This window comes from Dermacentor variabilis, chromosome 8 (genome assembly GCF_050947875.1).
Source record: "Dermacentor variabilis isolate Ectoservices chromosome 8, ASM5094787v1, whole genome shotgun sequence".
Classification (NCBI taxonomy): domain Eukaryota; kingdom Metazoa; phylum Arthropoda; class Arachnida; order Ixodida; family Ixodidae; genus Dermacentor; species Dermacentor variabilis.
In genome coordinates, this window is record NC_134575.1 from 167,538,979 (window position 1) to 167,564,430 (window position 25,452).

General features: G+C 46.9%; 1 protein-coding gene across 2 annotated transcripts in view; it reads right to left on the bottom strand.

Moving 5' to 3' along the window:
- Positions 1-25,452, bottom strand: part of LOC142590710 (WW domain-binding protein 2-like) — a 154,519-nt gene that overhangs the window by 38,191 nt on the left and 90,876 nt on the right. For both annotated transcript variants that reach the window (XM_075703128.1, XM_075703127.1), the window contains one exon: positions 11,470-11,685. In XM_075703128.1, coding sequence (XP_075559243.1) covers positions 11,470-11,685 — 216 coding nt within the window. The remainder of the gene's footprint in view (positions 1-11,469; positions 11,686-25,452) is intronic.

The window sequence follows — 25,452 nt, forward strand, 5'->3', positions numbered from 1 at the left end:
TCAATGCAGACGTGAAGCGAACAAAGTTTGACAACTATTTCACCAGTAACGTAGTGTAACAAAAAACGTAAAATAATACTATATTTACTCGCACAATGAATGCACTTTTTTTCCCAAAAATTATGTGCAATGTTGGGGGGTGCATTCATTATGCGGAGTAAAATTTTGAGTGATTCTTTTTTTCCGCAGTCACATCTAAGAAATTCAGTTTCACACGAAGTGCGAACTATCAATTGCGATAGCAAATGTGCAGACAGCTACACGAAGTAAGGATAGTAGTTTTATTGGCCACATAAACTTGCATACATTCACTTCAATGCAAACTGAGCAGCAAGAACCCAGCCCGCACAAACGTTTGAGCCACCATCAGCTCAGCCCCCGATGCAGATCACTTTGAGGACAGGGCACACTGGGGCCATGCAATGTGCAGTTGCTGCCAGAGTAAAATGCCGCACCACCAAGCACCCTCTGCCTCCCCACCACTTTCGTTGCTTGTTTGCAGGAATTTGAGTCGCGATCGTTGGTGCCCCCTGGGCACGGTTGTGCAATACGCAGTTGCTGCCAGAGTACAACCCCCCCCTTAAGCGGGGCTTTTTGCGGAACGAAAGACTGTAAAGTGTACTAGAACGGGGGAGTGGGTCCAACAGAGGCCACCGCAAGCGGCGAGAATGAAGCAAAAAAGCAGAAATTTGCAGTGGCGCTACCATCGCCTTTTGAAGTTCTGGCCAATCAGGTGCCTTGGCGGCTCGGCGGAACGGCACGCACTGGCAGCGCCGAGCTGTTGTCTGCTCAAAACACCATCGTGCTTGCGTTTTTTTCATAATTTTATGTACATAGAATGTGCGAAAAGAAAAGAATACAATAAAATTACTCCTTTGCCATGAATTGAGGTTCCTCGCTTCTGTCAAACAATGCCGTCCGCACGACGTACATGTGCACAGACCCCCCACGCATATGCCTTTAGCTTGTCTAGTAACTCAGCAACTTGGCAGAGTGTTCGAAAGATGAGAGGTTTAGCAAACCTGAGTGAAACAGCGACTGCTGTGTTGCAAAACTGTACACAGTAGATTGAAAGGACAGGTCAGGTCAAGCTATCACTCATCGGTGTCCCTAAAGATGAACAAAGGCGCCGGGTGCGGAGGCGCAATCTTCACTTCACCAATCGGCCCTTCGGAAGCCACTGACTCCATTTGTGGGCTGAACTTTTATGCAAAGTACATATTGAGGCATTATGTGCATACCATTGAAGGCCAGGAAGTATTTACACAGCGTGGGAAACCTGCGCTTCCGTCTCGTGAAGCACTCACAATCTTGCCATATCTTCCAGAGTATCTCTACGACCAGCCCATGCAAAAGAAAACGGCCTCACATGTAATAGATGAAGGCTGCTCATCATAGAGAACACCCCCACTATCAGTTGAACTGTCGTTGACATTGCAAGCATGTGACAATGGAAACCTGTACGAGCTTGAAGGCATAGACAACCTGCCTCGTAATTCAAGCAAACATAAACATGTGCTTATGTCGCCCAAGGCACTTGGGCGAAGTAAAAACCAACTGCATCTCAGGCGTATTACCCATAAAAATAAGAGAAAAAAGCTGCTATTCTGTATATATCTTCAAAACACGTAATCAACCTACAAAAAAATATTTCGCTAGAATAGCAGCTTGGACTTGTTGGCTTTCCATCCTGCTAGTAACAGCGCAAAATGTAGACAAGCGACGAGACAAGAGGACACCACAAGCGCTTGTGGTGTCTTTTTGTTTGTCGTTTTGCGCTTAACAAAGTATTCATGGATTCGCACCAACTAGCCCGCCAACGCATTGTGCTGACCTACTAATTAAGCCACATAGTTCATTTATTTCGGTACCTTGTCCCATTTCTTCACAATATGACCTCTGAATTCCATTCCCTCCTAACACAGTGAAAACACTCACATGTGGTTTTAAAAGGAATGCAAACTACCGTATTTACTCGCATAATGATGGCACTTCTTTGTCAAAAAAGTTGACACAAATTCAGGGGTGTGATTATTACACGGGTTAAATTTCCCGCGAAAATGATTTTCTTTTTCATCCCGCGTTTGCTGCGGGATGACAACAGGTCAACAAACAGGCAGCTGCTGCTGTACAGTGCGGGACACCAAACAAATATGGCAACCGGCAGAGCAAGCCGAACGCGATGTTTGTTCTTCTCATGAGTACATTACGCGCATTGAAACAGTTTCTTCCGTATCAGTAATGAATATTATCGTTAATGTCGGCAAGTTTGTGACAATAACATAGCCATGTCCGCTTTGAGGGGACAGAAACAGAGATGGGTGTGCGTGGCTGCCAGTGACATAGCAACACATAGCGGGCATGCTGCGGAAACTGTGGCACTTGTCTTCACTGCTATCCTAAGACGGCACATTTCCGCTAAGGCTGGGCGAATATCTTAGCTACGTTACAAGCGTCGGCGTATGAGTAGGGTACACTTCTAACATATCAGTGTAAACGTGGCTACTATCATTGACGCTCACAATTTGTTGCATGCCCACAAATGCAGACGAGAAGAATCGAAAGGCGCTTTTTTTGATGTTGGCCAAAACCATTATGAAGCCTACAAGTAATAAAGCCAAGGCAAGTTTGGTTGTAGATTTTTTTTTTTTCATGTAAGTGCAGAAAGTGATGAAAGGAATGCAATGGTGCATCTGCTTAAAGGGACACTAAAGGTTACTATTAAGTCAACGTAGACTGTTGAAATACCATCACAGAAACCTCGAAACGCTTGTTTCGTGCCAAGGAGAGACTTATTTTAAGAGAAAATGCGTTCTGCAGTGTCCGCGTACCTCTAGCGCAGTTCAAATCGCCCGCCCTCCGATCGAGGAGTACTGACATCATGGTCTCATAGTGACGTTGCGCCATCGGTGAGTAGAACGGCGTCCGCAGACGGCGCTACGGCTTTTCTGCGCAAAACGCGAACGCGCGGCCAGAAACAGAGCCAAGACAGAGCCGACAGCAGAGCGAAAGCGGGAGTATGGTGGCTAGCGGAAGGAGAAACGAATTACGTCCCATATTACGTCCCACGGCACACGGAGAGTGCGTTTTCGTTAAACTATAGGCTGCGGCGAGATCGCAGCGTGGTCGTTGTGGTCTATGAGAAGCGACGAGCCTTTTCGCACTCGCAACAGGGCATAAAAATGTGCGAATCGACGCAAAACTCGGCCTAGAAACGTGCTTCGCCACAGCCAGGGCTCAATACGACCCAAGCTGGCACGACCCAGATGTCGTTTCCCGCACCGCCACCAGGCGCCGCTACTATACCTCAAACTCCAGCGCAAGACGCCCATAAGCTGGTACTTCATTCTATGACGCTAACTTCGACGCTCGTCGCGATGGACCCTGACACCGACAGATTGGCTCGCGATGGTGGGCTCAACTTCAGCGATTTGAGCACCGACGAGCGCGACCTGCTGCTGAGGGCTCGCACTGCCGGCGTCGTTGCGTACTACGACGGCGGCCTCGACACCGGCTCTCCGGAGCGGGAAAGCAACGAGGGCTTCCCACGACATCACGTGGACGTGGCATTCTCGCTGCTTGTTCCAAATGAAAGTTTCGCGAGCCAGCAGAACCCTCACAGCACGACGCGATAACGAAACTACTGAAACTCCAAAGAGTGCGCGGCGCAGAGTCGAGCGCGCAGAGTCGAGCGAAAACGAAACCTTTCGAACACCCATATTACTGAAGGGTAACGTCAAAATGTTATTTTTTCTTAGAATCGAATAGACGTAGACAAGTAGCATTTTTTCCGTCTTACAATCGAATGAAATGATATTTTTAATACGAGTAGTTGAGTATTAGTAACACAAATTATGAGGAGTCCTTTCGTCATCGGGCTAGTACCGGAATGTCGCTGGGGGGTCTCAAATCGTGTCATGCATTTACCTCAATTTCTCGGTTACTAAAGCTCTGTTCGCGATTATATTGACGCCTTAGACGTTCTAGAACATTGCTCTACCACTTTAACTTGAGTTTCTGGTAACCTTTAGTGTCCCTTTAAGAATATTTGGTGCATGCAGACCACTTGGTATGTCTTAAGGAGTCGTTCGCATAGCATTTGACAGCATTCGACAGATGGTAAGTGCGATTATCATTAGCTAGACTTGGCACACGACATATCGCTGCGACAAGTCTGGGGTGCGATCATTACACGGGAAAGAAAAAAATCCAATTCTGACGAAAAAATTCAGGGGTGCAATCATTATGCGAGTAAATAGGGTAGAAACGCGATCCATCTGATTATGGTCATGCTCGAACGCAACTGCAATGCTGCACTTAAGCGCAGCCATGCTTCTGTTCGGCACAGTCAGATGCTGCCAGCCGGGACCTCCGGCGAGCGCAGTCGTGGCGTTCAGAAGGCGGCGATTATGGCACCATCTGGATTTTCAATAAGAAATGCCTCAACCCTCATCGGACCCACTCTAGCGATCTAGTAGACTCTAGAGACGAGATTAAGCTGCTGTCGTCGGCTTCCCTCGTGCACTTTCACTCACACCTCACGCAGCAGTGGCAAAAATGTGCTTGCAGTGTCCATATAATTGCTATTGCAATAAAAGTAGGAGAAATGATATGATTCGATGTCCGACACAGCGTCGGACACAATTGCACCTGCCGGATGCCATATCAGATGCCGAATCATACTGTGAGTCTCCTACTTCATGGCAGCAAGTTCAGGGTGCGATGAATATGTGAGAAAAAGAAAGAACACTTCTTGATGGGAAAAGCGGGGGCTGCATTCATTAGGCGAGTAAATATGGTAAACCTTTTTCAAGAAGTTATAGCCATCTTTTGTGCTTGTTTTAAGTGTACGGTGCCAATATCGAAATAAGGGCTGGTTAGAAAATGAGACCTTGGAGCCCTGCTTAAAAAGGACCTCTCACATAAGAGACAAACTACTCCCCGGTACCCATCTTTTATAAAGCGGTTCAACTGTACAGCGAATACAAAGGTGAGTTGGAAAGGCTTCGAGTGATTCGCCAACGAGCAGAAAGGGGATACAAGGGCATCAAATGCATTCATTATCTCAGGGAGGCGAGGCCAATCCAAAAGAAAATTCAGTGCCGCATCGATATGTTACAATCTCAAAAGTGGAAATCCTTCTGCAAGTCTTTGGAACCTCGTAAGCCTCTGTCCCGTATACGGAGAACTCTGCGTGGCCTACAATCGTCTCCGCAACAGCGCCACCCTTTTAAGCCTGTTTCCCTGCATCAAGGACGACGCGAGATTGAAGCTGCCCGGGACTTTTGCGCAACAATTGCTGGCTGGCCGTCACTGCCTGTATCAACATCACGTGGTGTTGCGGCATCCCAGGACTCCCCGCATGGATCGCATGTTCTCTATGGAGGAGCCAGAAGCTGCACTGGCGACTTGTAGGAAGTCATCACCTGGGTCCAACAGAGTCACATATAAGGCACTTGGAAACCTTGGCCAAAAATGGAGAGACACAACAAATCCTGCAGCGAAGGATTGATTCCTTGTGAGTGGAAGGTCAGCTGCCTAGTACCTTTACTTAAGAGTTCTAAATCTTCATTAAACTTGGCATCGTACCCTCCCATCACTCTTGCCAGTTGCGTGGGGAAACTAATGGAAAGGACGATGCTGACATGCACCTTGAATGGTGTTTAGAAGCACCCCAATGCAATGGTGGGCTTCCAGCGAGGTCCGTCATCCATCGATAACATGCCCGATCTGCTAACATACCTATTTCACATCGAAAGAGCATGAAACAATTAACAGTGGCGGTGTTTCTCGATGTCGGATAATGTAGCACACCAAGCAATCCTCGATGCTTTGACCGATGTAGATGGTCGTGCACTGTGCTGAATTGAATTTTCTGGCCACAAAGGCGAACTAATTTGCCCTACTCATCAACAATGCGGACTTCCAGCCAGGTGGCGGCTGGGTATAGCACTTCAAAGAGAGGCATGGCATTGCTTACAGTCGTCTCTGGCGAGGGAGCTTCGCTTCCGACATGGAGGCGAAGCGGAAGTGGGTGGAAGAAACGCTGCCCTGCATCCTTTAATGACAACTACGTTGACACCGATGTGTATAATGGCAACGAAACGGGACTGTTCTTTCAGATGTTGCCGTCCAAGATGCATGCACTCAAAGGAGACACGTGTAAGGGTGGCAAAAACAGCAGGCTGTACCTCAGCGTGCACTTGTGCTTCATCATGGACGGTAGCGACAAGTGCCCCACATTTGTCACCGGGAAATAAAAAAATCCTCGCTGCTTCCGGTGCTGCCAGACACCGGTACGCTACGTCACAACCACAAGGCATGGATGATGCAATAATTTTTTCGTGAGTGGCTCTTGAGTTCGATCAATGTATCGAGCAAGCTAAGAGGAAGGTAGTGCTCATCCTAGATAATTGTCGTGCCCACCACTTTGTGCCCAAGCTCTCAAGCTCCCGCTGCCGAACACAACGGCAGGCTTGCAGCCCATGGACGCCGGCATGATTGCCAATTTTAAGGGGACGTATTGTCGCAGCGTCTTGAACAACATGGCCGAGCGGACAGACAGGGAGCAACCAGACTTGAAAATCAATCTATCGTGGAGTTTATCCTTGGTGCGTGGTCCAAAGTGAGTGCTTCTATGGTCATTGCTGCCATGAACATGCTTTGTTCGAGGCAGAAATGACTTGTACAAAGCCTGTGAAGTTCCCACCGACGAAGTTATGCCTGTACTTTGGTCTGCTATTGACAAGGATGCTTCAGGACTCAAAGAGTTTCTACATGTGGACAGTGCATTAGAAACATCAGTACTTCTAACCGATGAGGCGATCATTGCGAACATGCTTACGTCAGATAGCGACAGTGACAATGACGGAGGCGATGACGCGGTAGGGCAGGCTGCCTCAACGCTGTCCTCGGTTGTGTCCTCAGTTTCGTGAGGGACCTTCTGCTGCACTACGTGGAGCCCCTGGATGCCTTGGAGAAAGATGACGGCAAGCAAGGCTGATGGACATGGGGTTTTCCTGTGCAAGCCATAGAGAAGTATGTGGCGAGCTGCTTGTGATGATCTCACCCCAACATTTCTTCAGGATTTCTCAAGCTGAGTGGTTGCTGCAGCAACCTTCTCGAATTTTTTAAAAGGGACCACCAAAACGATGCCTCGGTAGAGACTCGCATGTCACTTGCTATTCGTGACCCTTCTTTGAACTTATTATAGGAATGCCATTCTTGAACGCTGACAGCTGCGGCTTGTTACATGCGATCGGAGCGCGAAGGAAGCAGGGTTAAACAATTGAACAAGATAACACAAGCAGCAGCCGGATAGAGGTGGAAAACTTAGTTTTTTGCACAACAGCTCTGCCATTCCTCCATTTTGTTTTTTTGTTTTTTTTATGCAACCCAGTTATAACAATTATTGGTTATGACGAAGGAATTTTCTTGACACTTGAATATTGTTATAAGTGGGTTTGACTGTACATGAAAAAGAGGTTGACTGCAATAGAACATGTATTCAAGTTTGTTGGTGGAAAGTCTTGAGGTGCATCTGTGCAATCGATGCTACAGCTGTACCATGCATTATTTATGGGCTTGCCAAGATACGGCCTGCCCATACTGGGAAGCACCAGTAAAAGGAACTTTTGCACACTCCAGAGTATATGAGCCCAAGTTCTACGGGTGTGCCTAGGCCTCCCTATGTGTTTATCCACAGCAGCCAAAATCGCCATAGCACATGACCACCCCATAGCAACACACATAGCAGTGGATGCTTTAAGAGTGCACATTCGACATGTTACAGGGACACCCTTTTGCCATCTTGCTTGCCTGCGAACAACTAGGCCGCATATGAGATTCAGCCGTACTGTGACCACTCACAGGGCATCACTGCCATTGAATTACGTTCCAGCAGCATGGCTTTCATTGCCACTGTGGTCTCTGCATTGACCATGCCAGGCAGCAAGAGGAAGGCACACATGCTGTCAGCAACATTGAAGCAGGCAGCATTATTGCTACTACACGAGGTCCACAGTGAGCGCTTACATGTTTACACCGGTGGGTCGGTCATGCACTCCAGTTCAGCAGCTGCAGCACAGTGTTTACTCAAATCTAACGCGCACTTTTTCCCTATAAAACAAGTCCGAAAATTGTGTGCGCGTTAGAATCGAGTACGACCCTAAATCTGCATTATCATAACGCCGTCGGCATTTCAAGATGGCCGCCTCGTACGCACTTCGAGCCTAGCTGCCGTAACTTCCTCCATGTGCTTAGGTATGTGTGCTTAGGCAATGCTTCCTTTGGCTTAGGTTAGTGCACCATCCGTCTTCACATTTTCTGCGTTTGCTCTATTAGCACGAAAGTGCCGACTGCAAGGACATGCCGAGTTCATCATGATGCCGCAATTAAAAGGAAAGCGATAACGTGTGCGGAGATGGACGGAAATTGGGCCGCATCACGGGTGTTTGGAGTTCCCGAAACTTGCGCGCAGGACTGGCGCAAACAGGAGAGGCGTTCTGCACCGGCGGCTGTTACGTACGGCACGGCCGCACGGCCCCTACCTTGAGAGCGATCTGCGATGGAGACAAGAGTCTACACATCTAGGCGCGCCACGCTGTGTTCTCACTGCTTAGTTCGCATTGAAGCGAGAGGCTGCAAAAAGGTCAATTCCCTCGCTCCTGCTACCGCACTTCTTCGCTCCAGTGTTTTGATAGAGTTTCCGCGGACATTGAGTGAGACGTGTTCATGTTTGCGTGTGTGTGCATGACACCATGCTTGTTAATTTAGCTAGTAAGCAAATGTTTAAAAGTTTACACGGCTGATAAAACTACTATCGTTACTTTTCATATAGCTGTCTAACTAATTTGCTATCGTAATGGATCTGTGACTTTTTTTATTTATCGCAACTTCAGTGCATTGGGGAGTAAATCCTTTTTTTTTTTCCAAATGAGAGAAAATTGTATTTCTGTATGAAAGAATGAGGTGCGCAGTGCTGTAAAGGACTTTTTTTTTTTGGTCGCGAAAATCGGGTGCATGTTACAATCGAGGGCACGTTAGAATAGAGTAAATATGGTATTTGTTCCAGTAATATCTACCGTGACAAAATTCAGGATATTGCACTTAAAGACAGCTGTTGAACTTGCAGCTCTGTGCGCAGCAATTCAATTGATTGATCAGGAAACGCCCCAGAAGTGGTCCATCTTCTCCGATTCCAAGGCCGCTCTCCAGAGTTTGCTCTCTGCATTACGCTGTGGACCCCCCCCCCTGTGACTTGTCGCAGACACGTGAAATTTACTATCGGGCAATTGAGAAAGGACATGAAATCGTGTTCCAATGTTTGCAAAGTCACTGTGGCATCCTTGGAAACGAGCAAGCAGGCACAGCCGCTCTATTTCCACCTACCAGTGCCCATTATGTCGCTATACTGCTGTAAAAAACAGACGCAGCAGGAAAGCTCTGTGCGCTTGCTCGTGAGCTTATGTTGGCCCAACGGAATACGGCAGACTTTAAAAACCAGCGTCTTAGTTACCTGGACCCTAACCTGAAGCTCTGCCTTCCACATGGCTTACCATGACAGGAGGTAGCTCTCATCTGTCGCCTGCCGCTTAGAGCAGCTATAACAACGCATACTCTTACCTCATCGGAATGGCCACAAGTCCCGACTGCGAAGTTTGCGGGTGCAAAAAGGTGGCAGCACACCTCCCGTATGATTTTTCAAGTCTTTCAATAGCAAAGTGTGGGCTGGCAATGTGTCGATGAGCAAAGGTGAACGTGATTACAGCCTCACCATAAAGATGGTTGTCTCGTGCAAGGTCTGCGTGTAGGTGTGCAGCTCGCCCCGCGTGAACAGTGAAACAATGTGCAACCCATTCGTCGTGAACATGCATCGTTTTATGTGCAAGGTGCTGTGACTGAGGTTGCATTGAAATTCAATTGAGGAAATGAAGCAGCCTCAAGAGCCCTCCTGAAGGAACTGAAAGTCACTCCTGGACTTCTAGTCACTGAACGCATGGCAGAAAGGGGGCACCAGAGAGCAACACCTCGTAAGCGCGCCTCTGCAGAGAGCATGCGGCGGGCATTGAAAAACAAAATTTAGGCAATTCCAAGCAGGACTACATGCCTGGTGCCTACTGATAAAATTAGAATTGTAAATAACTGTAAATAGTCTACAATATCGTGCTTCAGTTTGCTCAAATTGGACTTGTTTTTGAACGATTTCTCAAAATGAAAATTTAGCTAAAACTGCAAACTTGAAGAAACAATAACTCTGCTTTAAGAGCAGCTAACACTGCTATTTTTATTCCGAAATGTAGCTCTATTTGTAGAGCACACAACAGTGGGAGTGAATTTTCAAATAACATTTTTAATTTTCCACTAACCCGGAGCATAAATTGGGTATGTCTGCAACACTGAAACTCAACTGCAACAGCTCGGCTAGAAATCATCATATCAAAAAAGTACTCCTACGATTGTAAGGCTCATGCTTTTTAGTATATGGTCATGTGCCAATAGTAACTCTCTAATAAGTATTTTCTGTGTTATTGTACCTTCACAATGAATAATTAATTTTAATTATTCCAATACTAATTGACCTACAAAAAAAACGCATTTTTGAAATCAGCATAAAAAACACGATCATAATGTCAAGTTTGTTTTTCAATGGATGAAACGATTAAGACGTTTCTATCTCAAGTACAGTGTCCCCCTTAAAGGAAACGAGACTACATAAAAAACAATAGATTCTTTGAACTGCTGCATTACTTTTGTTTAATCGTCTCTTTCTTACCTTTTCTGCCCCTTACCCCACATCGCCCTGTGCAGAGTAGCCCACCAGGCAGGTCATCTGGTTAACTTCTCTTCCTTTCACCTCTTGTTTTCCTTCCCGACAAAGTTGCAAGGTGTTTGAACAGAGCTGATAAGTTGCATGATACCGCACAAAGCAAAAGCTTTGGGGGGAGGACGCACAGTCGTATCGGTGCAGCCCCTCTGGCTGCCTTGCAACAGCCAGCTAGCGGAGCGCTGGGACCTGTTCACCAGCCTCGCTGGGCATTGCATGGTGGCTCCACTGTGCATATCATCTGCCGTGTCACGAAAAGCAGTTCCCAACATTCAAAATGTAGCACGTTTGAAGCTAATGAATGCAGGCCAGAACTTTTCAAAAATTGGTACCATCCCGAAAGTTGTACGAGGTGTGATTGCATCAACGAGATTCTACTGTAGAACAATGCCGGTTTTGATAATATGTCAGATATAACAATAAGCATTTCAATGGGGGCGGAATGCAAAAAAAAAAAAAAGAAGCCCCTGTCCCGTGCACTGGGGGCACGTTAAAAGATCCCGAAGTGGTCAAAATTGATCTGGAGTCCCCCCCTACAGCGTGCCTCACAATCAGATCCCGGTTTCGGCATGTCAAACTCCAGAATTCAATTCAAACAATGAGCAGTCGTGGCACCGAGAACTTTCGTGGCCAATACTACTCACACTGGTATGGTCCGGCCGGCTGGGTGGGAGGGGGCCCGGAGTAGCCGCCAGCCTGGGGCACGTTGAAACCCGGTGCAGGTGCGGGACCGTTGGGTGGCATAGCTCCGTTGGGGTAGCTCGGGGGCGCTCCCGCTGGGTAGCCACCCGGGTAGTACTGGGGGGGACCATTGACACCCGGGTATGGAGGCGGCATGTCGCTCATGAAGACCGAGTTGGCTGCACACAATGTAGAAGCCGGAGTCATCAAAAGTACATCCTCAGAGTGAGCAACACTCACTGGTGTTACTGGGCCACGCAACTTTGCAGCAGCATTTGGAACAGCCAAGAATGTGTTTTGGAGCAGTAAAATGCTTTTTGGAGCAGGTTTAAGAAAGCAATTGCAAGCACAGTGTGATAGCCTTTACATTGGGCAAGTTGCAAGAGCAATAAATGGTCATTTTTTGGCATTAGTCAAGACATCCAAAAATGACACCACTTTGTCACTGTAGACTGCAACAAAGTAGTGGTGCCCGAAGGTGTATAGAACCCCACTTTCATCTGGCATAGGACAAACAGGGCACTGCTTCTATGAAGGAATGAAAGAACATGTGTCAACAGTTGGTAGTGTGAATTGCTTCACATTGAAAAATTTGTTCCTGCATTCTGCATTTTGAAAAAACTTAGCGCCAGTTCTAGTGAAAAAGCTATTGGGAAATATTGGGAACTCTGCGCATACAGGCTGAGGTTGTCACATCCGTAAATGCACCTTCTATCTTGCTCACGGCACCTGACATAGAGCTGGCAAAAATATCAAGTAAGCAAAGAACCATACACCTGGCAATAGTAATTAATTTATTGCAAGCGCTGTTGTGTCAACATGTTCTTCAAATTCTGGACTTTCCCTCTCATTTTGTCATCTTTAGTGGTGAAACAGCTATTTGACCTTTTGGCACAGGTCTTGGCACAGGCAAAAGATCAATTTGACACAGCAGCAAGCAGTTTTGGAGAAGTGTCTAACATGCATCTACAGTTGTCTATCAATAATTCGGACTCGATGAGGATCACCAAAACATCTGAATAATTGAGAGTCCAAAATACTGGATTCCCCCTAAAATGAATGACTTTATTCTGCAAGTGGCCAAAAAATGTGTGCCACGTTCTCGGATACCTCTTTCGGAGATACCTCAAATTTTGTGTATCGTATCTGGTGCAGCGCTGGCTTCGCATCTACGGCACGTGTGACGCGACAGATATCGGTATCGCACATGACACATGGTGGTGAGGGAACACACCCTCTCCCACTTAGTGTATATATACACGGTTGTTGAATAAACGGGGACGCTTTCCGCTCCCCTTGCTTGGAGCCTCTGGTCATGTCTTCCCTGCGGCACCGCACAATACATGGTGTCAGAAGTAGGATGAACGCCGACGTCCAGTCTTGGTGAATCGAAGATTATACTACAAGACCAACCCCATGGACTTCCTCAAACCACCAGGCCCGCTGAGCTTGGCTGGTGAAATTGCCAAGAACTGGCAGGCATTCAAGCAAAGGTTCGAATTTTTTCTCATCGCAACAGAATAGCCAACTGGCAAGCCTCGAACGGAATCATGCAAAACAGCACTTCTTCTGAGCATCGCAGGCGAAGAAGCCATCGAGATCTTAAACACGTTCAGCTTTGGCAAAGACGAGAACAAGAATGACTTTGCCACTGTCATTGCGAAGTTCGATGCATATTGTCCGGCTCAGCATAACGAAGTCCATGAGCGCTACATTTTCCGTACGCGAGTGCAGGCCCCTGGTGAGCTTTTCGAACCTTTTTTGCGAGACTTAAAGAACCAGGCACGAGCATGCAACTTTGGCTCCCAAATGGATGCAATGATTAGGGACCAAATCGTTTATGGAACTAACGACGAGAAACTTCGACAAAGGTTGCTGCGGGACACTACGCTGAATTTACTGAAGGCTGAGCAGGTTGCTAAAGCAGCTGAAGTGACAGCAGCTCAACAAAAAGTTTGGGCACGGGACGAAAGCCACATTGACGCAATGCGTAAGGAACACCGAAGTAAACAAAGTGAGTTGCCCAGACATTACAAGTGTCCTAAGTGCGTACGTATGCACCCACCACGAAGGTGTCCTGCATTCTGGAAAACATGTAGAAAATGTCAACGCCCTAACCATTTTGCTATCTGCTGCATACGATTTGCTGATATTTGCAAACTTCAGGGCGGTGAAGATCACTTTGACATTCTGGACATGTCAAGCTGCGCAGCAAGCCAGCACGACTGGACAGTTGTCGCCCAAGTCAAGAACGTATCACTTGAATTCAAGGTCGATACAGGAGCGCAAGCAAATCTACTACCTTTCGGATGCTATTGTAAAATTCGCCCGAAGCCGCCCCTGAAACCTAGCAGCGTGGTGTTACGTTCGTATGGCGGAGGAGTTATTAAGCATGATGGCATCATTCGTACAGAATTGGCACTAGGTGATCGATGCGCCGTCCTCAACTTCTTCGTGGTGTCCAAGGGGCATCAGGCCATCCTGGGCTTACAGGCTAGCGAAAATCTTGGACTTGTGTCACGCATACACGCAGTATCTCGAAACAGTTTTGACGAAGTCGCAATGAACTTTCGGCACTTGTTCACAGGAACCGGGTGCGTTGAAAGGGTTTATCGAATGGTTCTACGTGAAAATGTCATGCCAATCATCCAAGCAGCCCGACGAGTACCGCTGGCTCTACAGGAACCCTTGCGAGAAGAACTGGGACGCATGGAGCGCGCAGGCATCATAACCAAAGTCACCGAGCCCACAGACTGGGTAAGCCCATTGGTCATTGTTAGAAAGAAATACGGGAAAATTCGAGTATGTATTGACCCCAGGAGGATTAACCAATGCATCAAGAGAGAACATTACACAATGCCGCGAAGGGAAGACATAGAGGCAGAGTTAGCGGGCGCTACAGTTTTCACCCGTCTTGACGCGAACTCTGGTTTTCACCAAATTCCGTTGGACAATGAAACCTCACGAAGTTGTACCTTTGCAACGCCATTCAGGCGCCACACATTTCTGCGCTTACCGTTTGGTATAGCATCGGCGCCTGAGGTATTTCAGAAAACGCTAAAGGAAATTGTTGAAGGCCTTCCTGGGGTCAGAGTATACGTTGATGATGTACTGGTGTGGAGGTCGTCGAGGAAGGAGCATGACACACGCCTGCAGTCGGTACTGCAAGCAGCAGAACGTGGCGGTCTGATATTTAATCCGAACAAGTGTTCCATTGGTGTCGGTAAAATTGAGTTTCTTGGTGACGGCATTCACCAGGAAGGCATCAAACCAAGCCCGTCACTGACAAAATCAATGATTCAAATTCCACTGCCGACCGACAAGCTCGCAGTACAGAGGATGCTAGGAACCGTGAATTATTTCAGCAAGTTTATGCCATCACTGGCCCTAAGGACGACGCTCTTCAGAAATCTTATAAAGCAGAATACTGCGTTTGACTGGACGCCTAATCACGTTGAAGAGTGGAGGCAGCTTTGCGACAGTTTAAGTAGAGCGCCTTTACTAGCCGTGTTTGATCGAACAAAAGCAACAAAGGTGTCATGTGATGCATCGCAAAACGGAATGGGCGCAGCGCTATTGCAGTGCCACCAGGACACATGGAAGCCAGTCGCGTATGCCTTGCGGGCACTTACAGAGTGCGAACAACGTTACTCGCAAATTGAAAAGGAGGCGATGGCAGTGGCATATGGATGCGAGAAGTTTAGCCATTTTGTCTATGGTCGGTCGTTTATTCTTGAAACTGATCACCATCCCTTGATCGGCATCTCGCAGAAGGCCATTGGAGACATGCCCCCGAGGTTGCAGCGGTTTTTCCTGCGCCTTCTTCGTTATGACGTAAAACTTCAGTTCACACCAGGGAAGCTACTACTTCTCGCCGACATGCTGTCACGCGCAACAACCGGACCCATCACGGAAAACGACGTCATCAAAGACGACACTGAAGTAAGCAGTAAGTGTTGTCTCTTCACTTGTGACCGATAACACCTGGAAGAGGTTGGCTACGGAAACTAGTCTGGATGAAGAATTAAAGCAAGTTCTTGGGAACCTGGCGGCAAGAAAAGCACTCCAAGGCCATTGGAAATCTTTTGAAGGAGAGCTTTCTCACGTGAACGGAGTCCTCTTAAAATGGTGCAAAGTTGTAATTCCTGCTACGATGAGGAAAGAAGCTTTGAAACGCATTTGTCAAGGCCATCTGGGCATCAATAAATGCAAATCACGGGCCAGGCATCTCGTCTTCTGGCCAGGAATAAACCGTGACATAGAAGCTTTCACACAGGCGTGTTCTGCATGCAAAACGTACGCGTACAGACAGCCCCAGAGCCGTTAAAGTTATGCCCAGCACCTGATAAACCGTGGCATCGTGTCGGCATCAATATTTTTGAGCATGGTGGGCGGTCATACCTGTGCGTCTACGACGCATTATCAAACTTTCCTGAAGTAGAACTGCTAAAAGATACCGCGAAGACAGTCATTCAAGCAACATGTGCAACTTTTGCTAGATATGGCATACCAGTTGAAGTTTGTTCGGATAATGGCCCACAATTTTCTAGCCACGCTTTTGCTGCATTTGCCCGAAGGTATGACTTCAACCACACCACTTCCACCACTCGGTATCCCCAGTCCAACGGTCTGGCAGAAAAAGGTGTTCAAGCAGTTAAGAGGATTTTAATGAAAAGCACTCAAATGAATCACGATTTGTGGCTTGGTCTTCTTGCCTACAGGTCTACTCCCATGGAATCCGGACCATCACCTGGCGAAGTACTTCAAGGAAGACGACTACGGACCACGTTGCCCAACGTCCGGCCATGCCCAGGTCACAGCGTACCGAAGCACCGTCAGACCGACCACTGCAGCCGACGACTAACACCGCTCAACCCCCGAGACACGGTACGCATCAAAGAAGGGGCGTGGGCCACCAAAGGTCAAGTCGTTCAAGCTGCGACATATCCCCGGTCGTATAACATAATCACTGAAGACGGCACATTCCTGCAGCGCAATCGGCGACATCTGCTGCCTACAAGAGAAGCTTTTCGACAGAGAGACCTTTGTGACTCCGAGGAGGACCTCCGCCAAGGAGCTGACGAAAGACCTTCAGCATACAGGATCAACGATGCCGCAGTGTCACCGGCCACAACTGGCAACATTACCGCCTCACCCAATGCTCCTGCAGGCTTGCAGCAAAACCAAGAACCTGCATTCAGAAGGTCAACCCGAGAACGAAGGCCCCCACAGAGGTTACTTATAATCGAAGCTTTGTGCAAGTTCCCTAATGCGCGTTCTAAATGTTAGTTTCTACTAATGTTCTTTCCTGTGTTTTATTTTCTCCTTTGAAAGAAAAGGGGATGTATCGTATCTGGCGCAGTGCTGGCTTCGCATCTACGGCATGTGTGACGTGACCGATATCGGTATCGCACATGACACATGGTGGTGAGGGAACACACCCTCTCCCACTTAGTGTATATATACACGGTTGTTGAATAAACGGGAACGCTTTCCGCTCTCCTTGCTTGGAGCCTCTGGTCATGTCTTTCCTGCGGCACCGCACGATACATTTTGCGCGACTACAGTGCAGTAGAGTGCACTAGAATGGGGGAGCCGGTCCAGCAGACGCTTCGGGAAGTGCCGAGGGCGATGCAAGTTATTGCACAGGCGCAGGCGCCATCCGAAGCTGCAGCTGTTTTGACACCCCCATTGGCTGAGACGAGCTCACGGGCACAGCAGCTGTCCTCTGCTCAATGCACCGTCGTTGTTGTGTCGTTTGCATTGTTTCCGTCGCTCTTTCTCCATTTTATTGACTACAAATGGGTGGTGAATATGATCACTGTTTCTGCTACCGAGTATCAAAACTAGATGCAGCAGAGTCGAACGCCCGCCAGAGCTCCATGTAGCTATGGTGCTGTAGGGTTTCCGACATTGCAAGTGTCCGGCCGGTGCGCGGGGCCGCTCGTTCAGGTGAAGGCGATAGTGGGGCCACCAACTTTTCAATAAAAAAAAGCCTCAGTGGGGAGCCCGCACTGAACCCACTCCTCCTAACTAGTGCACTCTAAGTGAAGGACGCATCGCCATCTGGAATGACGGCATTCTTGGCACAGTGCCAAGCCTGCCATCTTATCACTGTGCAGAAACACTGCTGCCCCTCAATGAATCTGGGTGCTGGTTATGCAAAACATCGCAAAAACAAAAGTAACCTGAGAAGGTGATCCTTCAAGATTACAGCCCAAGTTGGTCAAGACGTGCTGCTCTGCACACATACACTGGCCTAGGCATTCTGTGGTTGTGATTTCCTAGCAATGCCTTTCATGCTATTCCTCTGTAGGCTTTTCGTGCTTTGTCTGGGATCAGAGCGACGCTTTGCACACATTAACAACAGCAACAACCGACCGTGAACAGCGGACGATAAGAGTGGCATATAATAGAGCAGAAGGCGTGGCTACAAAATGGGGGCACGTATCTCGATCATTGTCATGCTGTCGCTACAGATAGATGAAAGCACAGTCAATGCATGCACCGAATTCTCATCGGTGACTACTAGGTCAACTAGGCCTCGCTGACTTCGGTTTTGTGGAGCACCAGCGACATGACCAACGACCCCGCAGGGAACTTCCAACAAAAATATTGTCACATGGTAATGACGGTGAAGAAAGCAGCAAAACTGCGAATGAAGAAAGTAAATTTTTATTGGGCGAACCTGTGCCCTCAAAAACAGGCTACACTCAAAGAACGGTGATAGCGGCGAACACAGTCGGTGAGCTTCGAAAATCTGATCTGCAGGTCAAGCGCATCGGCATTTATACACGAGTCATAGAAGGCTCCCGAGTAATCGGTGTTGCCCGCACGTCTTCCAGAAAGTTCTCACACAATTCGTGTCGCACATGCAATCAGATTACACAAGCTTCGGTGACAAGGGAACCATCGATAACATTCGAGGAACTTCTGATAAATGCGGGCGCGTCCCACGCCGAGCAATAACATTTTTTACGACGGTTCAAAGCGCTCACCCGAAAAAATATAAACTAGTGCACATGGCAATATTGCTGTTTGATTTTGTGGCCACATTAGCACACGGTCGTGCAGCTGAAGTCCAAATTATTGCACGACACGTTGTAAGGTGTCCGAAATTTTGAGTGTCCTTATGCATTGTCTATGGGGCAAGTGACGGTGCAACGGTGCTATCCGAATAACTGGTCATTCACTGTATACATACAACCTATGGTGTACATTTTAACTGAAATAGTTAATAAATATAGTGCGCCCGGCTTTATGCATTAATGCATGAGGCATTCGGGCTAAAAATGATCAGACTAGTTTCTATTGTTTATATAGAATGACTTTTCCCATGCGTATATTGTGCAAAACTTAAGACATTCTGACTAGCAACAAGCATTGCACAATTGGCGCGCTGCAAGCGAGCTATAGAACAAAAATGGTCACCAACTAGAGCATCTCAATAATACCACGCCCCAGGATGTGCGCAACCAGACCGAAACTACAAGGGAACAGGTGCACAAGTTTCCTCTAATTTATGCAATTTCTCCAGCATTAGTGCACCGGGGAAAATGCAAAAGCCAATTGAATTGCACGACCCTGGGACTTCCAATCGTGCAGGGTTACGAGGAAGGTCCCGGGCGGAAAGGAAATCAAATATCGCTGGTGGAGCACATGTATTGCACTCGAATCTCATTACAACGAAGTGCAAGGGGGAGCCGAAATTAGTTCGCTATATCCGTTACTTCATTATATTCAATATTACCATTTATTGCAATGTATGCCCAATGGGTTGCAGAACTGTAAGCATGGAAAAAAACTAAAAACATGGCATACAGCACGAAAGACAAGGACTGCGAGAGGCAACACACACTGCGCTGACTTCCAACAATATTTCATTGCATTGCCACATCATGTGTTTATGTACAAGAGGGGGCATTGAGGGCAGCCACAAGGGGTGTTTTGACAGCAAGTCACTGTACTAGGAACATGGTCACTTGAAAAAAAAAAAACATTACTCTTTCTATCTTCTGAGATACATGACTTCACTAGGTTTGAGCGCACTATACGGGGCACTAATGCCCACACTACCCAACTTTCTGATGAAATCAGCTTCTATAATTTCCCGCATGAGCTGTGAGCTGTGTCTCACTTAAACTTCCATATTTCGAAGAGGGGCATACAGCCGCAGTCCTGGCAATGGATGCCCAAGTGGCCTTGAACAGTGTTATCGTTTAAGCACCTGCCTGTCTGTCCAACATATTTACTGCTGCAAAAGGGGGGAATCTGGTAAACTACATGCGTTGCTCGTGTCACAAAACGTTTTCTGTGCCCGACAGAGGAACAACTCTAAGATTATTTAGGTGCATTTACACGTTTACAGAGCCTTGCCAGCTTTTCTGGGGCTGAGAAAACGACTGTGATTCCTCCATGCTGCCCAATATTTTTTCGCCTATGGGAGACATCATGCACATATGGTAGCACGTTCATAACACTGTTCAATGCCACTTTGACATTTATTGCTGTGACTGCAGCTGCATGCTCCTCTTTGAAGATATGGAAGTTTAAGCAAGACACAGCTCACAGCTCATGCGGGAAATCATAGAAGCTGATTTCATCAGTAAATAGGGTAGTGTGTGTGTTATTGCCCCCTCTATCACACTCAAATCTAGTGAAGTTGTGTATCTCAACAGATAGAAATAGAAATGTGAGTTTTTTCAAAGTTACAATGAAAGCTCGTTAATTCGACTTCCGTTAATTCGGAAAAATCAAATAATTCGACCTTCATGCCTGGTCCCTACAATTATATATAGGAGTCTATGGGACAAAACTCTCGTTAATTCGGATGGCTTCCAGCCCACCTCGGATAACTTGGACGATTTCGGGCAGCCACCGAGGCTTGAAAACGAAAATACGGCAAATGCGGCACAAAAGTGATACCCAAACGGAGCATCGCCATTGACATCAAGTGGCTGAAACTTGGCCAATCCAATCCAATTGGCTCGACTTGTGGCTGCATGGGCGCTTTTCCTTGTTTTTGCATGTGTTGGCGTCACGGAGGAAGGAAACTCAGGAGAGGCCCTGACGTCACTCTTTGTGAAGCTAAAGTGAAGCCGGAAGTTGGCGTTGCTCCGCCTATCGGGCCAGCTCTCCTCTCTTGTTTACATTTCTCGCACAACCGTGCTGCTCGGACCCGCACGCTCCACAGCAATACTAAACAATCATTAACACGTTAGCATGATTCCGCCAAAGAGGGCAAAATTCCCCGCGGATATTCCTTCGTCCGTTGCCATTGCCGTGGCGCGGTACATTGCGTACAGCGTTGCATGCGCGTTTATTTCACGAACTTTAGTTCCTCCTATCCCACCTGGCCACAGCAACATCCGGTAGAGCACAGTCCAGATAACGCAGTGCAACAAAACACGGAGACCAACGCAAACCTGCGTGCACGGCGCCTTTGCCACGGTACGAAACCTACGGAGCAACACGTGTGAGCCCACAGAACAATAACAAAGCTGCCATTGTGGCCCGAAAGGCGAGGCCGCCAGGGGCGTAGCCAGGGGGGGGGGGGGCGCTTATGATGCCTCAGCCCCCCCCTCCCCCCCGAAATTTTTTCGTGCTGTCCATGCACGGCCGACCAAAGCAACCTCCGGCGCCGGAAATCATTCTGGATTTTGTCTAAAATGTCCTTTTCACGCTCGAAAACACATTTCCCCGCGAACATTGCGAACTCGGGCTGGATTTTGCGGCAACGCCCATGCACTGGGAGTCACATAATGCAAGGAGCCCCATCCGAGCACCAAATTTCAAGGGCACTGTGATGGTGAACGGGCTCGCCGGGGCATCATCTCGCGGAGGCCGTGGAATCTACGGACCGCATGGATGTCAACTCCGAAACATTATGGGTATAAAGTTCTCATAAACTTTTGATGCGAAAGGTGCATTGACATTTCGAAAGTTGCTCTTCAGATTTTCAATTGCGGTACTTTGTGGGTTTAATGTAGTTATGAACATTTGATGCCAAAGGTGCATTGACTTTTCTAAAGTCTTACCTCGGAACATACAATGAGACAAGCCTAATGAACACACTATCAGGCAAGATAAACAAATAAAGAATCAATCAATCAATAAATCAATCAAGTTGACAAAGCACGCAGCGAAGTCCCATGAGAAGAAGCGTTGTGGTGGTCCATTCGTGGCGTTGTGTCACACAAAAAATTTCAGCCTTTTTTTTTTTCACCTACGCCAAAGCATCCATGTCAAGACACTAAAGCCCGCCAAGGTAACTACGTTCCTATTTATTTTTCTACTTTGACTTTTACTCCGAGGACACATTGAGCCTCTTCAATTTCTTTTGTTCTCGCTACCCTAACTGCGGGCTGCGAAAGCCAGCCAGAGTGCATGCGTTTTCCTCGTGTTGCCCCGATCATCACGCAGCGCACTTCGGTGCGCATTCGGTTTTCTCAGGCCAAGTGGATTTTCGCCTGGCAGAGTTTTGGACGTATTGTGGCTAGCAGACGAGAAAAAGAAACAATGGTCGCTAGCCCCCATCACTGTGGGGACCCGATGGATTGCACCGCGTTTGCTTGAGCGCTACCTCTTCGGAAACTATTGTCTCGCTGTTGTAGGATACCGAGCAGTATGCGTATGGTTCTCGGTGGACCAAGGGTCTCACGTTTTTTCGATATTCCTTTGGCAGTCATATGAGGTGCCCAAAGTAGGCATTCGATTGTGGCCAACATACTTTCCTTCGCGTTTTTTTTTTTTTTTTTCATTTCGGTGCTACCGCCCCACAAAAGGAAAAAAAAAATACATTATTGTGGCACAGCGCATTGTGGCATGGTGAAAGTTCGATTTTGTTACTTCTTTTGCGGAAAGAAATGAGCCACGGTATGCTTCAGTTGCCGGATGCTATTATTATATTATTGCGATAGCAATTATATGGACACTCCAGGTGCATTTCTGCCGTCGCCCTCATGTTTCGTATAAAGTCCAAGGGCGGTAACGTCGTGACCGCGCACCGTATGCTGCATGTGCGAGTGATCGAAAGCATAGGGGCGGGAGGGGGGGTGGAATGGGTGAGCCGACGATGGTGGCTAAGTCTTGTGTGCGCAAAGGAGAAAAGCGCGGAGCAAGCGCACCGCATTCCGTCGCGCACGATACATCGGGTTGAGTGGGTGGAATGGGGGTGGGATCTAGGATTCTGTGAATCTGTGATTGTGCAACATGTTTATTTGCCTTGTTTGACGCATTATATACAGTGATTTTTTCTTAGATAGGTAGATTTATTGGAGACTTATGCATATACTTAAATATCTTGTTGCCAAGTTTTGTGTATACATGGAGTGAACTTTGTTACTAGTGACACTTTTTTTCACTTTATCAAGCGGTATCTTCGCATCTGTGTATGCCATTGTATCTTCGCATATCTAATGTACGAGGGCGAGCGAAATGAAAGTTAGCCGATGCACCGCGCGCAATAATGGTTCGGTTCATTATCTGAGAGGCATGCACGTAGCACACAGGCATCTCTCATTTACAAGTGACATGCAGGTGTGAAGATAAATGTTCTTTAATGCTCCCATACACTGGGTTGAACATGGTTGCGTGACGTAATGGATGCTCCAGAAGTTCAGCAGCGTCGTGCCGTGAGGTTTTTGACAGCTGAAGGTGTTTCCCAAAAAGAAATTAGTCGCCATATGGCTGCCGTGTTCGTTGAACATTGCATTTCATTGGCCACTGTGAGGCGTTGGAGCAAATGGTTCAAAGAAGGACGTGAAAGTTGCAAAGACGATCCAAGGCCGGGCCAAAGCCATCGTGCAATCACCCCCAACAAAATTCCAAAGGTTGATGCTCCGATGAGACAAGAATGGAGGATAAGCATCGATGAACTGGCAAAGTGTGTGGACATCAGTCACAGTTCGGTTCACGCCATAATTCATGAACATCTCGGTTATCGGCTCTTGTGTCCGCAATGGATGCCCAAGATTTTGAACCACCGCCAGAAGACGGACAAGTTTGGCGCTGCCTTGATTCATCTGATCCGGTAGCATAATGAGGGTGACGACTTCTTGTCTGCAATTGTGATCGGGAATGAACTATGGTGCCACTACTATGAGCCTGAAACACGACGGCAAAGCTTACAGTGGAAACATTTGAATTCACCACCACCAAAGAAAGCAAAGGCCGTCATTACCGCCGGAAAGGTGTTTCCAAGTTTTTTTTTTCGATCGTCAGGGGCCATTACTAAAAGAATTTGCTAAATTTTGAGAGACTATCAATTATTTCCAATATTGTGAAACGTCGGATCGGCTGTGAGTCGTAATCAAGAACAAACGACGTGGAAAATTGACGAATGGGGTCATCTTGTTCCCCGGCAATGCCCGTCCCCATGTCGCTGATGTGGTTAATATAAAAGTGGCAAAGTTCAAGTGGGAAACGCTGCAACATCCGCCACACAGCTCAGACCTGTCGTCTTGCGACTTCCACATGCTGGGGCACCTGAAAAAACAGCTCAAGAAAACCAGATTCGTGTCGGATGATGACGTGAAAGAGTCAGTTGCAGGCTTTTTGAAGCAGCAACCCAAGGAGCTTTACGAGACAGAAATCAGGCGACTCTCTAGTCAATGGGACAAATGTCTAAATGCTCACGGAGGCTACTCTAAAGTACCCCGTTTGCCATGTATTTCCACTGGCTCATTTTCATTTGACTCGCACTGGTATATTTTGCAGAACTCCCGCTTTTTACACGTGCTCTCTGTTGCGACTATAATTTCGATGCGATTACTCACGATACACGACCGGTGACAGCTGCTCCTGCGTAATACATTCAAACAAATGACAGCGTCATTGAGATTTTTCACTGGCCGTTGCATATGTACAAGAATGTAAACAAGGATCTCGAATGACAAAGTGTCATTAACATACTTGTCCTCAACTTGTTCATTTCATGGCCTTTGCATTTTTCATATCAGTGGCATGCACCGCTTTGCTGGCTTCGAACTGATGTAGTTCTAAAGTTCGTGTGATATTTTCTTTTCTTACTATACAGACAAAAAACATGGAAGCGTTGACATCAGGTATTCTGGGCACAATTTTTTGCACATACGAGTATATTCTTTTATGAAGAAATACATTTTACTTGTTTTGACAGTGTGTAGCGTTCAAGAATTCGTTTGCAGCATCTTTGGTAACGGCAATCCAGTTACTATTCATGTATTTGAAACCTCGACAAATTGTTTAAGAGGAAGCTTTAGCTCGGGCCCCACTCCTACGCGGCCTATTCAAGTACATGTAAAACGCAGAAAGGCTTTTGTGAGATAACTCCTCGATCACTTTTCTTGAAATTTGTTGCACTTGAAAGAGAAAGTTAAATTCTAGTGTCTCTTGGAAATGGAATCACTATTTAAGGTCTGAATTTTGTTTAAATAACTTGAAAATTTCGAAAGTTCGAAAAAAATATAGAAGCACGACGTTTAAAAGCTAATAGCTCTGCATCAAGATCAGATATTGCGGTTCTGTAAACGGCACCTATTACAACAGTCAAAGTGGACAAATTTGGTATGCCAATTTGTATCTTACGTGAACTGGTTACGTTGTGTATAGGGTTTTGCAAAAGCCGTATTTGCATGATACTAAATTTCTTGAGATTCATGTGTAACATATCAATTTTGTCCGCTGTAGATGTGCTATTAGATGCAATTCACAGAATTGTGATATTATTTTTCATTGTTGAGTTAGAGCGTTAAACTTTATAGTTTCGTTTTCTGAAAATTTGTGATTTTTTACCGATTTTTAATGAAGAATTGACAACCTAAATGAAAAAATCAAAACGAAAATCAGTAAAATATGTTTTTTTTTTTAATGCAGCTAACCTTGTCAAATTTGGTGCAGTGGTTGCTGGTAAAAATGAATTCTCCTTCTACATGTATTTATATAAGAGTACCCGAGTTAAAGCTTCT